Raw genomic sequence first — 13,556 nt, forward strand, 5'->3', positions numbered from 1 at the left:
ATATTATACTGAGATGTTTCTTATGGTTGTCTTTGGTATTTGTTAACTTTAGAATGGTGGTGGATGGGTTGTTGAGCATGGGGGGGTCTAGTGTGTTTTTGGAAAGGGAAAATATACTCTTGGGAATATATAAAAGTATTTCTTTCTTCTTAGACAGTCTGCTACCTATGTAAGGACTTAGACGAGGAAGACTGTCAGCTGGAGTAATTAAGATTACTGGTAAGTAATCAGATCACTATCGATTTTAATAAACTGTCAGCGAGTGATGATCACACTCCCAGAATTGCCACAATACAAATCAGAGAAAGTTGAACTTACGGATCGATTTAAAATAAAATAAAATGTTTTCATTTGAAATAATGTGCTTAGGTGAAATGGAAAAGGTAAAGTTGGGTGAACTGAACTTAGCTCTAAATGCCAAGGTTGTCCTCTCGTTTAAATTTGTTAATGGGCGGATAGTCACAACAGCAAGCATGGCTTTATTGTATTCCTCATTTGGGCATTTTAGGAACCATTAGCAAATCATAATAAAGTAGACAAACCTAAACCACATACATTTAAAATACGGGAAAAATAGTTACCATGTTTATGCAAATATACAGAATAAAGTCATATTACAAAATATAGCACTATAGCGCGCGGCGGCAAGATGGCCGCGTCCTGAAGAGGCTCCGCGGATCGGCGCTTTTTATTTCTCGAAGGACCCGCAAAACGGCCCGTAACCTGCCCCTGCCTAGCCGCGCAGATGTCGGAAGCTGCCTAGCACATTATGTTGTGCTTTCCGACCACCGGCGCCTAATGTAAGGTGCATTTTTCTGGCACTCCCTTTTTCCTCATTGTGCTGAACGCATCGCGGCCGCCATTTTAATTGATTGCGAATGCGCGAGCACTTCTCTCCTCATGAAAACAAAGCTTTCTGTGCTGTAGGCTTCCTATGCTGCCAACTAAACGACGTGGCTTTGTTTTTTACTGCATTCATTATTTTTTCATGAAGCAGCCGAGTTTTCCTCATATTTTTCATATGTTCCCCTACTAAATGACATTTCCTCGATTATTTCCTCATTTTATTTGGAGCATATTATGGATTCTCTCCTGACTTTCACGTAACTGGCCTCTTTCATATATTTGGAGCTTGCGGCACATCAAGTACGCAGTTTGTTTTATCTTCTCCTCCTTTTGGCTGTTGTTTCACCTCAAAATTGTGGCAACTGTCATTCCTCATTGCTAAAGTAGGCTTTTTTCTTCACAAACACATTCTCTAAATATTGTCCGGTTTTTACTGAATTTCTTTTGAGAATTTTTTTCTTTTTCTTTTGCCTCACTGTATTTAAGCTCATTTTTGCTGCTTCAGCTTATATCTCATAACTTGCCTCATTACCTCATCCCAATCTGTGACGCATATTGCTCTTCCACGATGGATCTCACGCAATCTAATAAAACACATGGCCCTTCTGGAGCTACTTCTGGAGTTTGAAAGGATCCCTCTGCTACTGCTAGCAAACGCCTGAAGAAAGACCCTTCTTCACCAACTAAATCCCCTCTACCTATCATGCTAGAGGATTTAATGGACGAATTACGTCTCATCCGCCCATTTATTTCGGATACTACTACCACTCTTCAAAGAATTGAAGATAAGTGTTCTGGCCTGGATGCAAGACTATCTGATGTCGAACAAAAAGTGAGTGATGCCCAGGATGTTATTGCAAAAGTTGACTCTCTCACCAAGGAAGTTAACCTCTTGAAAAAATCCACAGAGGATTTGGAAAATCAAAATCATCCCAATAACCTACGAATTTTCGGTATTCCTGAGGGGTCTGACATGATTCTTTTCCTGAAATCGCAAGTTCTACAAATAGCTGGACTTCCAAAAACTGTTGACTTCAACATCCAGAGAGCTCACAGATAGGGTCCTCACTCTACATCTTCAACCGCTAAACCAAGAGGTATCATTGCCTACTTTTTGCTGTATTCTGACTTGATGTCAATTTTGAATGCGGCCAAGCGACACAAACAAATATTCTGGTCAGGTCACAAGATTTTTTTCAGCCAAGATGTATCCAAACAGACAGCTACTAGACGCAAGGAATTCTTGGATCTGAGACCAGCTTTAAAGTCCATGAACGCTCATTATGGCCTCATACATCCCTGCTTCTTCAAAGTTACTTATAAGGAGAGAACTTTTTCCTTCGACGACCCCGCAGATCTCCGGAAGTTCATCCACACCCATCGGGAGGAGCAGCTGGAACTAACCAAACATTAACTGTTTTCTTTTTGACCGTTTAGGTCCCTTATGTCTTATCCTTCTGGTTAATGTGTATACTTTGTATATTCTTTAAAATGTTTTAATGTTCTCCTGTTTTTTGTTTGTTTCAGGTCCTCCCATTATTATGGTCACGGTCTACTGTGTGTCTTTCATGTATGTGCTCGACCTTTGCACCCATTTGATGTCTACCCATGTTTCCTGGTAAGCTTCCCCCTCATTTTGTTTATTAGGTTGTAGTACTACCATTTATATTGTCTTCCCATTTTATCCATCTCCTCTACCTCGTTTCTGTCCTTTATTTTATGCCACAGCATATTGCTGTTTCTGCTTCTCCCCTCTCCCAGTGATGCGGCTGTCTTGTTCTCTTTTCCCCACCCCCCCTCCCTATTTATTGTTGATGCTCATTCACTTGTTTACTATGACTAAAGTCTCTCGGCTTTCTGTCATCTCCTCTTTCTTTATTCCTCTGGGAGATTCTGCTCCCAATCAGCCTTTACCTTCCTTCCTTTCCCTCCCTTTCAGCTATACTACTTTTTTCCCCTTTATTTTCTCCTCCTTGGCAACGGTTTCTTTAATTACTGGTTTCCACTCCTTTCTCTCTTCCTGGTACACTGCTTTTTTGCTTTTTTTCGCTTTCTTGTTGCTGCTTGGACCTTTTTCTTGTGGAGGTCACAATGCTTTTTCTCTCTCACATTGATATATTAATCATCTTCTTCTCTTTAAATGTTTTGTTTATTGTACCCTCCTTTTCCCCCTTTTCTCTTAACTGTCCTATGCCTTTTTTCTTTATCTCTTCATATGAATAGTTTGTGCATTGTTTCATGGAATGTTAAGGGTCTTCGGAACCCTGTCAAAAAGCAACGTATTTTATCCCATTTAGCTCGCTTGAAATGTAAAGTAGCTTTGTTACAGGAAATCCACCTTTCTTTGCAGGATATATCATCGCTACGTAAACAATGGGTTGGAGAAGTCTTTTGTTCCCCAGCTGTTAACAACAAAAATGGCGTTGTTATTTTATTTCATAAATCGTTATCTGTTCAAATTCAAAATGAAATTTCTGATTCTAATGGTAGATGGTTGTTTTTAGATAGCATAGTTAATAATGTTCACCTCTCCTTTTGCAATGTTTATGGTCCCAATGGTGTTGATTTATCCTTCTGGAATGAGTTTTCCTCACTCCTTTCTTCACAAGCTGCTGAAGATGTGATTGTTGGTGGAGATTGTAATCAGCTTATGGATCCCTTTATAGACCGAAAATCCCAAGCACGATATGTCCCCAACAAAATGCAAAAATCATTTCATAAAGCCATTTCCTCTAGAGGCCTTGTTGATTCATGGAGAATATCTCACCCTTATTACTTTGAATTTTCTTTTTTTCTCCAGTACACTCTTCACTTTCCTGTATCGACTATATTTTCCTTTCACAGCATGCATTCCAATTTATGACACACTCTGAAATAGGTTCCATCCTCATCTCAGATCACACCCCTGTCATCTTAGACATGGACTATCCCTCTCCCTCCCCTATTTTGCGCCGCTGGCGCTTCAATAATGCCCTACTTCTTGATCCCCCGTTTACCACCCATTTCACACATTTTATGGATGAATTTTTATGTAATAATTTGAATACTACTGCAGATTTCCACTTTCTTTGGGATGCTTTCAAGGCCGCAGCCCGTGGCTGCATCATAGATTTTGTTTCCCGAAAAAAGAAAGAAGCAGTCAAACACGCATCTCACATTCTTAAACAGATTAAGGATCTTGAACACCTCTATTTTACAACGAATTCGCCCGACTCTTTATCCTCCCTTATCAAAGCTAAACTGCAATACAATAAACACTCTTGGGACTCTGCCTCAAATCACCTCCTTAAATTTAATGCCAAAATATATCGTGGACGCAACAAAGCCGGCAAATCGCTTGATAATTATCTTAAAATTAAAAAACAGAAATTTAAGATTGTTATTAAAGACCCTCAGGTAGTCTCTCATTCCTCTGATGCTAAGATTCTCGATTGCTTTGTCGAATATTATTCCTCCCTTTATACGCCGGAATCTAATCCCTCCCTGAGCAAATTAACTCTTTTTTTCAATCTATCCCTCAATCCCCTAATGAAGCCGTTGATTTTTCTTCCCTTGACGTTCTAATCTCGGAGAAGGAAATCGTTGATGCACTTTCCCTTCTACCCAAAGACAAAACCCCCGGCCCGGACGGTTTTTCTGTTCGCTTTTTCCTTCACTTTAAATCAGTTTTAATCCCTCACTTACTTACTTTAATCAATCACTTCCTCGCTAATGGTGAATCCAAAGGTTCCTTTACACAGGCAATGCGTTGCCTTCTGCCTAAAAAAGATAAAGATCCCTCCCTCTGTAAAAATTATAGGCCCATTTCTCTCATAAATACAGATTGTAAAATATATGCAAAAATTCTAGCTATCCGTATTAATAAAGTAATTCCCGATTTAGTAAATATATATCAATCTGGCTTTGTCAAAGGTAGGTCTATAACCGATAACTCAAGAACCCTTCTTAACATTATACATTTAGCTGCAAAGTTGAATTCCCCCATCGCTGCAATCACACTAGATGCTGAAAAGGCTTTTGATCGAGTTAATTGGGACTTTATGTTTGGAGTACTCCGATGACATGGTTTCAGTCCACCTATTCTTAATTATATTAAGCTATTATACTTCGAGCCAAAACGTCTATTTGGGTCAACGGTGCACAATCAGATTACTTCTCCCTCCATAGAGGAACTCGACAAGGATGTCCTCTTTCTCCACTCCTCTTTATCCTTGCCTTGGAACCTTTTTTTAGAAAAAATTTGAATTTCCCCTTCTTACTCCGGTTTTCAATATAAAGATGTAGAAATTAAATTTACAGCCTATGCGGATGATATTTTGCTTAATATCTCTAACCCTACTGTTTCAATACCTGCTCTTTTCTCCTTACTCGCTGATTATTTCATGGTTTCCGGCTACAAACTTAACATCGATAAATCTGAGGTACTCCCCCTTAACAAGCTTTGCCTTTCTTATATGTTTGACCGCTCTGGTTTCGAATGGAACTCAGGGTCTATTAAATGTTTAGGTATCCTCTACGCTAATCCTGTCAGAGAAACCATCAAAATAAACCTCTCTGATTTAATACAAAAACTCTCTTCACTCATAGAACGTTGGACTCCACTGTTCCTTTCTTGGTGGGGCCGATTATCGACTATCAAAATGATGTTGCTCCCTATTATAAACTTTTCTCTTTCTATGCTTCCTCTCTCTCTTCCTCATCACTTTTTAAAATCCATTAATCGTCTTCTAACTAAACTTTTTATGGAACAATCGCAAAGCCAGAATCTCCCTTTTTCGTCTTCAACTACCCAAGAACCTGGGTGGTGTTAACTTTCCCAATATCTCCCGTTTTCATTCTGCATTTACACTTAAACAGCTATGGCCATTTCTCACTGATTCGTCCCAGTTCCCTCTAACAGCCTGGAGTTCTATAGAACTTGCTCAACTTGCTCCCTTCTCCTTTCTAACATTTACCCGTTTATCTCAACCCCCTGCAAGACTTATTACCCCTGTTTTTAAGCATTCAAAAGCGCTTGCGCTTTCAATTTTCCGTTCTTCCTTTTCCCCCTCCACCCTTCATTTATTTACCCCGATCTGGTATAACAAATTTCTTAAGATCAATAACAAAGCACTCTTCTGGAAAGAATGGATCGACAAAGGCATTTTAACCTATGATCACCTGGTCAAAGATAACTCCTTAAGATCTCTCCAAGATCTGCGTGACTCTTTTAGCCTCTCTACCAAACATTCAAACCACTTCCTTCTCCTTACACCTACTCTTTCTTCCACCAGCTTAGTGGATATTTCCCTCTCTGATGCTACAAATCCCCTTTCTTCCCCACCATAATTTACTATCACCCTTAAAGCCTCGGCCATTTATAAGCTTCTCTCTCATTTCCCTATTGAAAGGCCCAAATCTAAATTAGAACTTCTATGGGAAGAGGATTTAGCCCAAGAATTTTCCTTAGCTATTTGGGATGTTCTCTGGTCTAAAATACACGTAGTCTCCCGCTCTGCCAGTAGAACACAGACTTTCTATTTTTTTTACAACAGACTATTCTTTACACCCTCAGACCTTTACAAATTCAAACTACTAGACTCTAAAAAATGTTGGTCCTGTCCCTGTGATCACAGTGATTTCCTCCATATGTTTTTTCACTGCCCTGTGGTCAAAACCCTATGGCCCCGTATTTGGTCTACACTTAATATTTTGTCTACTGTTATCCCCTTCGATATTATACATATCTTTCTAGGTGGCTTCTCTCCCATTTGGAATGTTCAACAGAATATCCGAAAATGTATTGACCTTTTCATAGTCATTTCTTTACAGATAATTACTACTCATTGGAAAGACACTTAAAAAATTGCATATAATGCTTGGTGGAATTTGCTTTGTCACCATCACTGACTTGATCGCGCTTATGCTACAAATGTACCACTATTAATCAAAAAAGATTTGGTATGGTTGCCTCTAACTGAAAATCTTTCTAGACATACCCTTTGAGTTGTTTCTTTATAATCTTTTTCCTTTTGTTATTTGATACATTTTAATGTAGATTTTGTATCTTACAGTTGCCTTTATCCCTCTCTCTTTTTCCTTCTCCTTTCCCCCTAATGAAAACATTTCCCATAAAAGCTAAGTTTATTGGTACAGTTTATGCCCCTTTTTGGGGTTAGTAGCCTAAGTTTTATTGTATTTCAAATGTTTTCCTGCTCTTTTTATACCATTTATCCCTGTAATGATGTTTTACGTGGTTTTATCTTCATTCAATAAAGCTTTTTAAACACAAAAAAATATATATATATATATAGCACTTGGCACAGAAGCTAGCGGTCTGGTGAACTTCCTGAAATAGATTTCATTAGACGAGGAGCTCGATAAAGATGCAAATCTATTAGCTTAAAAAAACTAGACTAGGAGCAAAGCAAGCGCAAGAAAAAACGATATGAAATTAAACCAGCCTCTCCTTCGGTTGGCAGACAGACGAAGCAGATGTGAAGGCTGCATGTGTGTACACTCATCCTTAATGAGCAAGTACTCAGAAGATGCGATGATAAAGATGATATAATGCAATCAATTACATATTTTTAGTTCTGAAATCTTCATGAGCCTTCTGCATGTTGTGATCAGCTGGGCAAGCTTCCTTCCACGCTATTCACACTTTCTAGTGTAGAATGTGTTTTTTCAATGGAAATAGCGTAAACGTATCTTTGTTAAATAGAGAAGGAGAAGGCATGTAGTCTTGCCAACATAAGGCAATACGCATAGATTTAAGACATCTCTCAAGGCACGTAACATACAGCATACAACAATATCCGTTCATTGTACAATTTGAACATAGTTATTCGTGAACATTTCATGGGAAAAAAAAGGATGAAAATAAAGTACATGCTCTATCGGTATGGCCCTTTACGGCTGCCGAAAATGAATAAAACCTTTCTTACCTTAACAAATGTGACAAATTCCTCCACCATACTGTTTGCGTGCCTCAATTTCTTCTGCGCCATCTCCAGCGCGTGCCCGCTCTGCTTTGCCAGGCCGTGCAGCTGTTGGGAAGCTGTTGCTTCCAGTTCTGTCATGGCGGTTTCCGCTTCCGTCACTTTACCCTCCAGATCTGTCACTTTGAGATTCTGGAAGACAAGAGCTGACATTGGTACCAGCGCGTGGAGACCAGCGTTTACTCTATCACCTTTCTTTCCAGCCAAGGGGCCACCGCTCTTAGCTTATGAAACAGACACAGAGCCCTGTGTCCAGACAGGTCTAAAACCATATCCCTAACAAATATGCATATTAACATTCTTCTGCAGATGGCCCTGCACAAGTTACATATTGATAAAATAAAACGTTAAATGTATTAATTTACTATGCAACTGTTGATAGCAGAAGCATTGGTCCAACGGACTAAGCATAAAGCAGCTGTGAGAGAACTTAATATGCTTCCCTTTCAGCAAGTCAGTCTCTAAACATATCTTGTTACTGGGTCTTTCATAAACCACATGATTAGAAACAGAAATTACCCCAGAAAGGCTTGTGGGCAAGACGCCCATTCAACTATGCATGTGGTAAGGTAAGCCACGCCGCACCTACACATTTGACATGGTGCTATTAATAAAACTGTTAGGTCTTCTTTGTTAACCGTCAGATATCCAAGAAGAGCACACGTTATTCAAAACGTTAATTAAATGTAATGTTTATCCTACAGCTAATCATACAATTTTGTGTTTGTGTGTGTGTGTGTGTGTGCATGTATATATATATATATATATATATATATATATATATATATATATATATATATATATATATATATTTCTTTTTTTTCCCCACTGAATAAAACAGGTTTCAGGCACATTATAGTTAGAAATTAGCATTTAAAAAACCTTAGAAATTCACTGAACAAAAAACAGGTTTTAGGGGAAGTTATAGTTAGTTGGACATTTCACTCGTACAAAACCAGAGAAATTCCAACTCGCGCCCCCGCAATGCACTGCTGATGATGTCACATATTACATCACTCATGACATGGTCAGGGACATCACTGATGGCATCTCAAATGACATCACTGATGACATCATCCAGTGACTGTGTGTTTCTGTAAAGTTTAAATATGTTTAATATATATAGGGAAAGGCGTATTGAAGAATGAGTGGGTGTATAAGTGTCTGAATGGATGATTTAGTAGGTGCTTGACTGCATCTATAAGTGAGTGATTAAACATATCTTACTGAATGCATGGGTTAGTGACTACACTGTGCGAATGTCTGTATCTGTCTGTCTGTTGGCGAGTAAGCGGCTGCATGGGTTTGTGACTAGCTACACGAGTGTCTATATGGGTTGATTGGATGTCTGAGTATCTGTAGGGGTGCATGAGTGTGTGTGGGTGGGGTGTGTGACTGCATAGATGTGTGAGTGGGTAATTCACTGGGTGCATAGTTTCAAGAGTGCATCTGTGATGGACTGTATGGGTGGGTGAGTGTGTGTATGGGTGGGTTAGTGAGTGAATGTATATCAGTTGTACATGTGTGAGTAACTACATATGTGAAAGGCAGTATATATGTGTGTTGCAGTATATAAATGGCTATAGTGTGTTGTGAGAGTGGCTGAATGGATGAGTGTGCTTGTATCAGTGATTGTATAAGAGGATAAGAAAGTGCTAGTATTTGTATGAGTAAGTGAGCTGGCTTGTGTGTAACTGTATAGGTGAGTAAATGGCAGTGTGATTAATTATTTGCATGACTGACTAGGTGTGTGAGTACCTCTATGGATGAGTTGCGGTGTGTGATTGTTTATATAGGTGTATGAGTGCATATGATAGTCCTGTACTGAGTGACCATAAGTATGAGTGACTGTACGGATGAGTGAGTGGATGTGTGTGTAAACCTAAGAATCAGTGAGTGGGTATGTAGCTATTGGTGTTGGAGTGTCTATAGTTTTGAGAATGGCAGTCTGTAATTTAGAGTGGGAGTATCAAAGGTTATATTAGGGTGTGAGAAGTGATATCATCAGTGATGTCACTGACCATGTCATGAGTGATGTAATATGTGACGTCATCAGCAGTGCATTGCGGGGGCGCGAGTTATAGTTAGCTGAACTAACTATAACAGGGGAATTTCTCTGGTTTTGTACGAGTGAAATGTCCAACTAACTAAAACTTTCCCTAAAACCTATGTTTTTTTCAGTGAATTTCGAAGGTTTTTAAATGCTAATTTCTAACTCTAACGTGCCTGAAACCTATGTTTTTTTCAGTGAACTGCAAAGGTTTTTTAAATGCTAATTTCTAACTATCACGTGCCTGAAACCTATGGTTTTTTAAGTGAATTTCAAAGGTTTATTAAATGCTAGTTTCTAACTATACCTACAGAGGTAGGACATGTGAAGAAAGAATAAAAAACGCACAGAAAAAAGCAAAAGAAATGCAGAAAGCAGCAACAGAAGTCCACAAAGACGAAGAAAAGTGCAGGTAGAAGCAAGACAAGTCCAGAAAGAACCAACAGAGAAGCAGAAAGAGGCCTTGTTGCAAAATCACCCTGTGCCCACAACTTTTTCAGATGGGTACTGGTGGTAACTGACTGACTAACCAGGCCTAGAGCCAGTGCGATGCTAAAAGACACTTAGAATACAGTGAAAACACCTACATACACTAGGGAACACTATGGTTGGGGTACCCCTGTGATTAGCATGAACTCCTCTGTAAGGTTCTAGTACTTAATAGGGCAGGGGGATTAAAACTACCTCTAAATCAGAGGTGCAGAAATATGCTACTTTAACTAGTAGTCGTGTTTGTAGAGTGGTGGAGAAATGGTGCTGGGCGTCCAACCAACGCTCAGGAATTCCGCTGCGTAGGACTTACAGAAGGTACCAGGAGGTATTCTTGGCCCCCAAACTCCCTCAGGACTAAATTTGACTTTATCCCCATCCCGTAGTCTGACACGAGGCATGTTTGCAGAGTGGTAGAGAAAGGGGGCCATGGCCTCCGAAGACATTTTAGCAATCCCACTGTGTGGGACTTACTGGTGGTAACAAGAGGGGTAGTTGGCCCCCAAGGACATCCTTGGGGGCCAACTTCCCAAACTATTACCTCAGGTCAGTCCCACACAGCAGCACTGGTAAGTACTCGTACCAGGCCACGCCTACTTTGCCCACCACTCTACAAACGTGCTCCCTGGCGTGCTCTTGGATGGGGATTGCAGTCCCCTTCACTGCTGGGGACTCTACCACTCTGCAAACGCGACCCCCCCCTGGCGCGTTGTAAGTTGAGGGATTAAGTCCCCTTGAATCCTGAGAGTCCCTGGGGTCAAGCTATCACACCAGGTACCTCCAGTAAGCACCACAGAGCTGCATTGCAGAGAGGTGTAAATAGGGGCGTGGCCTGGACTACCTCTCTGCAACGCAGCGGCGCTTACTGGATGCACTTGGTCGACTAGTTGGCCCCTAGGGGCCCTCAAGATTGAAAGAAAATTAATTCCCCAACCTAAAAGGCGTCACAGGGTGTGTTTACACACGCCAACTCAGGCCCCCCCCTCCTTTCACCACTGTGCAACACGCCCAGTGGGGCCTTTTAAGTTGGGGGATAAAGTCCCCTTGAATCCTGAGGGTCCCTTGCGTCCAACTAGCCCACGAGGTACCTTCAATAAGCGCCACAGAGCTGCGTCGCCGAGAGGTGTAAAAAGGGGCATGGCCTAGACCACCTCTCTGCAACGCAGCCCTGTGGCGCTTACTGGAGGTACCTGTTGGGCTAGTTGGCCCCCAGGGACTCTGAGTATTGAAGGGGAATTAATTCCCCAACTTAAAATGCGCCACAGGGCGCGTTTGCAGAGTGTTGCTGGGATGGGGTGGGGCCGGTCTTTTTTTATTTTTAAGAAGGGGGCCTTGTGGCCCCCCTCCCGAGGTCTAATTCAGCCCCAGGGTTCCCATCCCACGGGGCATGGCCAGTGTTAATTAAAAAATATATATATTTGGAGGGGGGCTGCGTGGCCCCCCTCCTCAGGCCATGTATGACCCCGGGGCCAGCCTTTGCGTGTTTTTATTTATTTTTATTAAGGGGGAGTGGGGCCGTGTGGCCCCCCTTCCGGGCCACTCCTTGCCTCGGGGACCCCATCCCCCTGGGCCTGGCCTCTCATTGGGGACCGTGGGGGGAGCCCCAATGCCCCAACGGTCCCAGTCGGCTCCCTGCCTCCTGCGGGAGCCAGCATTGCTTTTCCACATGGGGAGCTGCTGACATGCAGCTCTCCCCATGTGGAAAAGCAATCTGATTTGGATTTTGGAAGAGAGAGCAGGTTTCCTGCTCTCTCTTTCAAAATCCAAACCACAGTTTGCTATGACAGGGCGGGAGCTACACGGCTCAAGCCTTGCCATAGCAAACAGCAGAGTCCCGGGAGTGAGCACCCCGGACACTGCAGGAGCCGGCCCTGGGGGGTGGCGGTCCCCAGGGCCATCACAGGCTTCAGGAGGGGGGCTGTGCGGCCCCCCTCCCATCCAATGCACTGCCCCGGGGAGGTGGTGGTCCCCGGGGCTCGTGGGCCTGTAACGGACCCCAAAATTTGCATTTTAGTGCCTCGGGGAGATGGCGGTCCCCAGGGCGTGTGGGAGGGTTCGAGCCCCCCCACACAGATTGATTTTCTTTTTTTTAAAACAAGCTCCGGGGCATGGCGGTTCCCTGGGCTCCGGGGGGCTGTGTACTCCATGCAAATATTTAATAAAAGCCCCGGGGGTGGCGGTCCCCGGGGCTGGGGGGGCAGTGTACCCCCCGCAACTCTTTCATCAAGCCCCGGGGAGGTTGTAATCCCTGTGGCAGTGTGAGGGGGATTGGGCCCCCCACACATTATTTTCAGTGCCCCTGAACCTGGCCCACCGGGGGCTTCAATACAACGAAGCGCTGGAACCCGCGCTTCATTTTTTTTTCTCGGCCGGATTCGCACACCCAGCACAAATTCGGCCGATAAAAAAAAATGCTTTTTTGGGGCCCTGAGGGTCCTTGTGGGACCCCCTGAGCAGGCCTAGGGGGTCAGGGTGTTTCTACCGTGCCCCCTTTTCTTTTTTTCGCGTTTCTTTTGCGCTTTTCCCCTCAAAGATCTGGACAACATCGGAAAGATTGACCTGATGCTGCAGCCACTAGCACTTCAGGTACCACTGCAGAGCCCGCATATGCCATCTGACAGAATCTACCAGCAGGAAGCATGAGGCTCAGCAGCCTCAGTCACTCTCACCGAAACATAGGATAGAGGTTGAAACATCGGTATCTTAGCCTGAATATCCCGGACTCGCTGCTCTGGGAGGATGGGCCTGAAACTGTGCTGTATCCAGAACTGGTACGATGAAAAGGAGTTTCTGAGAGGGACTCCGGTGCGACTTCGACACATTGATAGTGAACCCCAGCGAATGCAAGAGGTCTGCTGTAGTCTGGAGGTGGGAGACGACAGCCTCGGGAGAGCCTGCCTTCAACAGCCAGTCGTCGAGATAGGGGAAGACTGGAACACCTGATCGGCGCAGATGAGCTGCGACCATCGCCATCACTTTCGTGAACACCCGAGGGGTGCTGGTAAGGCCAAATGGGAGCACAGTAAACTGAAAATGCTCGTGGCCGTCCGTGAACCGCAGATATCGCTCGTGGGCAGGCAAGACGGGGATGTGAAAATACGCATCATGCAAGTCCAGCGCTACCATCCAGTCTCCAGGGTTCAGGGCAGATAGGACCTGAGCCAAGGTTAACATTTTGAACTTCTCCTTCC

General features: G+C 42.9%; 1 protein-coding gene across 1 annotated transcript in view; it reads right to left on the minus strand.

Moving 5' to 3' along the window:
* The window catches only part of CNTLN (centlein), a 1,434,305-nt gene that overhangs the window by 202,156 nt on the left and 1,218,593 nt on the right, over positions 1–13,556 (minus strand). The window contains exon 24 of the mRNA XM_078675976.1: positions 7,773–7,958. Within this exon, the coding sequence (XP_078532102.1) occupies positions 7,773–7,958 (186 nt within the window). The remainder of the gene's footprint in view (positions 1–7,772; positions 7,959–13,556) is intronic.

This window comes from Lissotriton helveticus, chromosome 2_1, assembly GCF_964261635.1.
Source record: "Lissotriton helveticus chromosome 2_1, aLisHel1.1, whole genome shotgun sequence".
NCBI classification, from domain to species: Eukaryota; Metazoa; Chordata; class Amphibia; order Caudata; family Salamandridae; genus Lissotriton; species Lissotriton helveticus.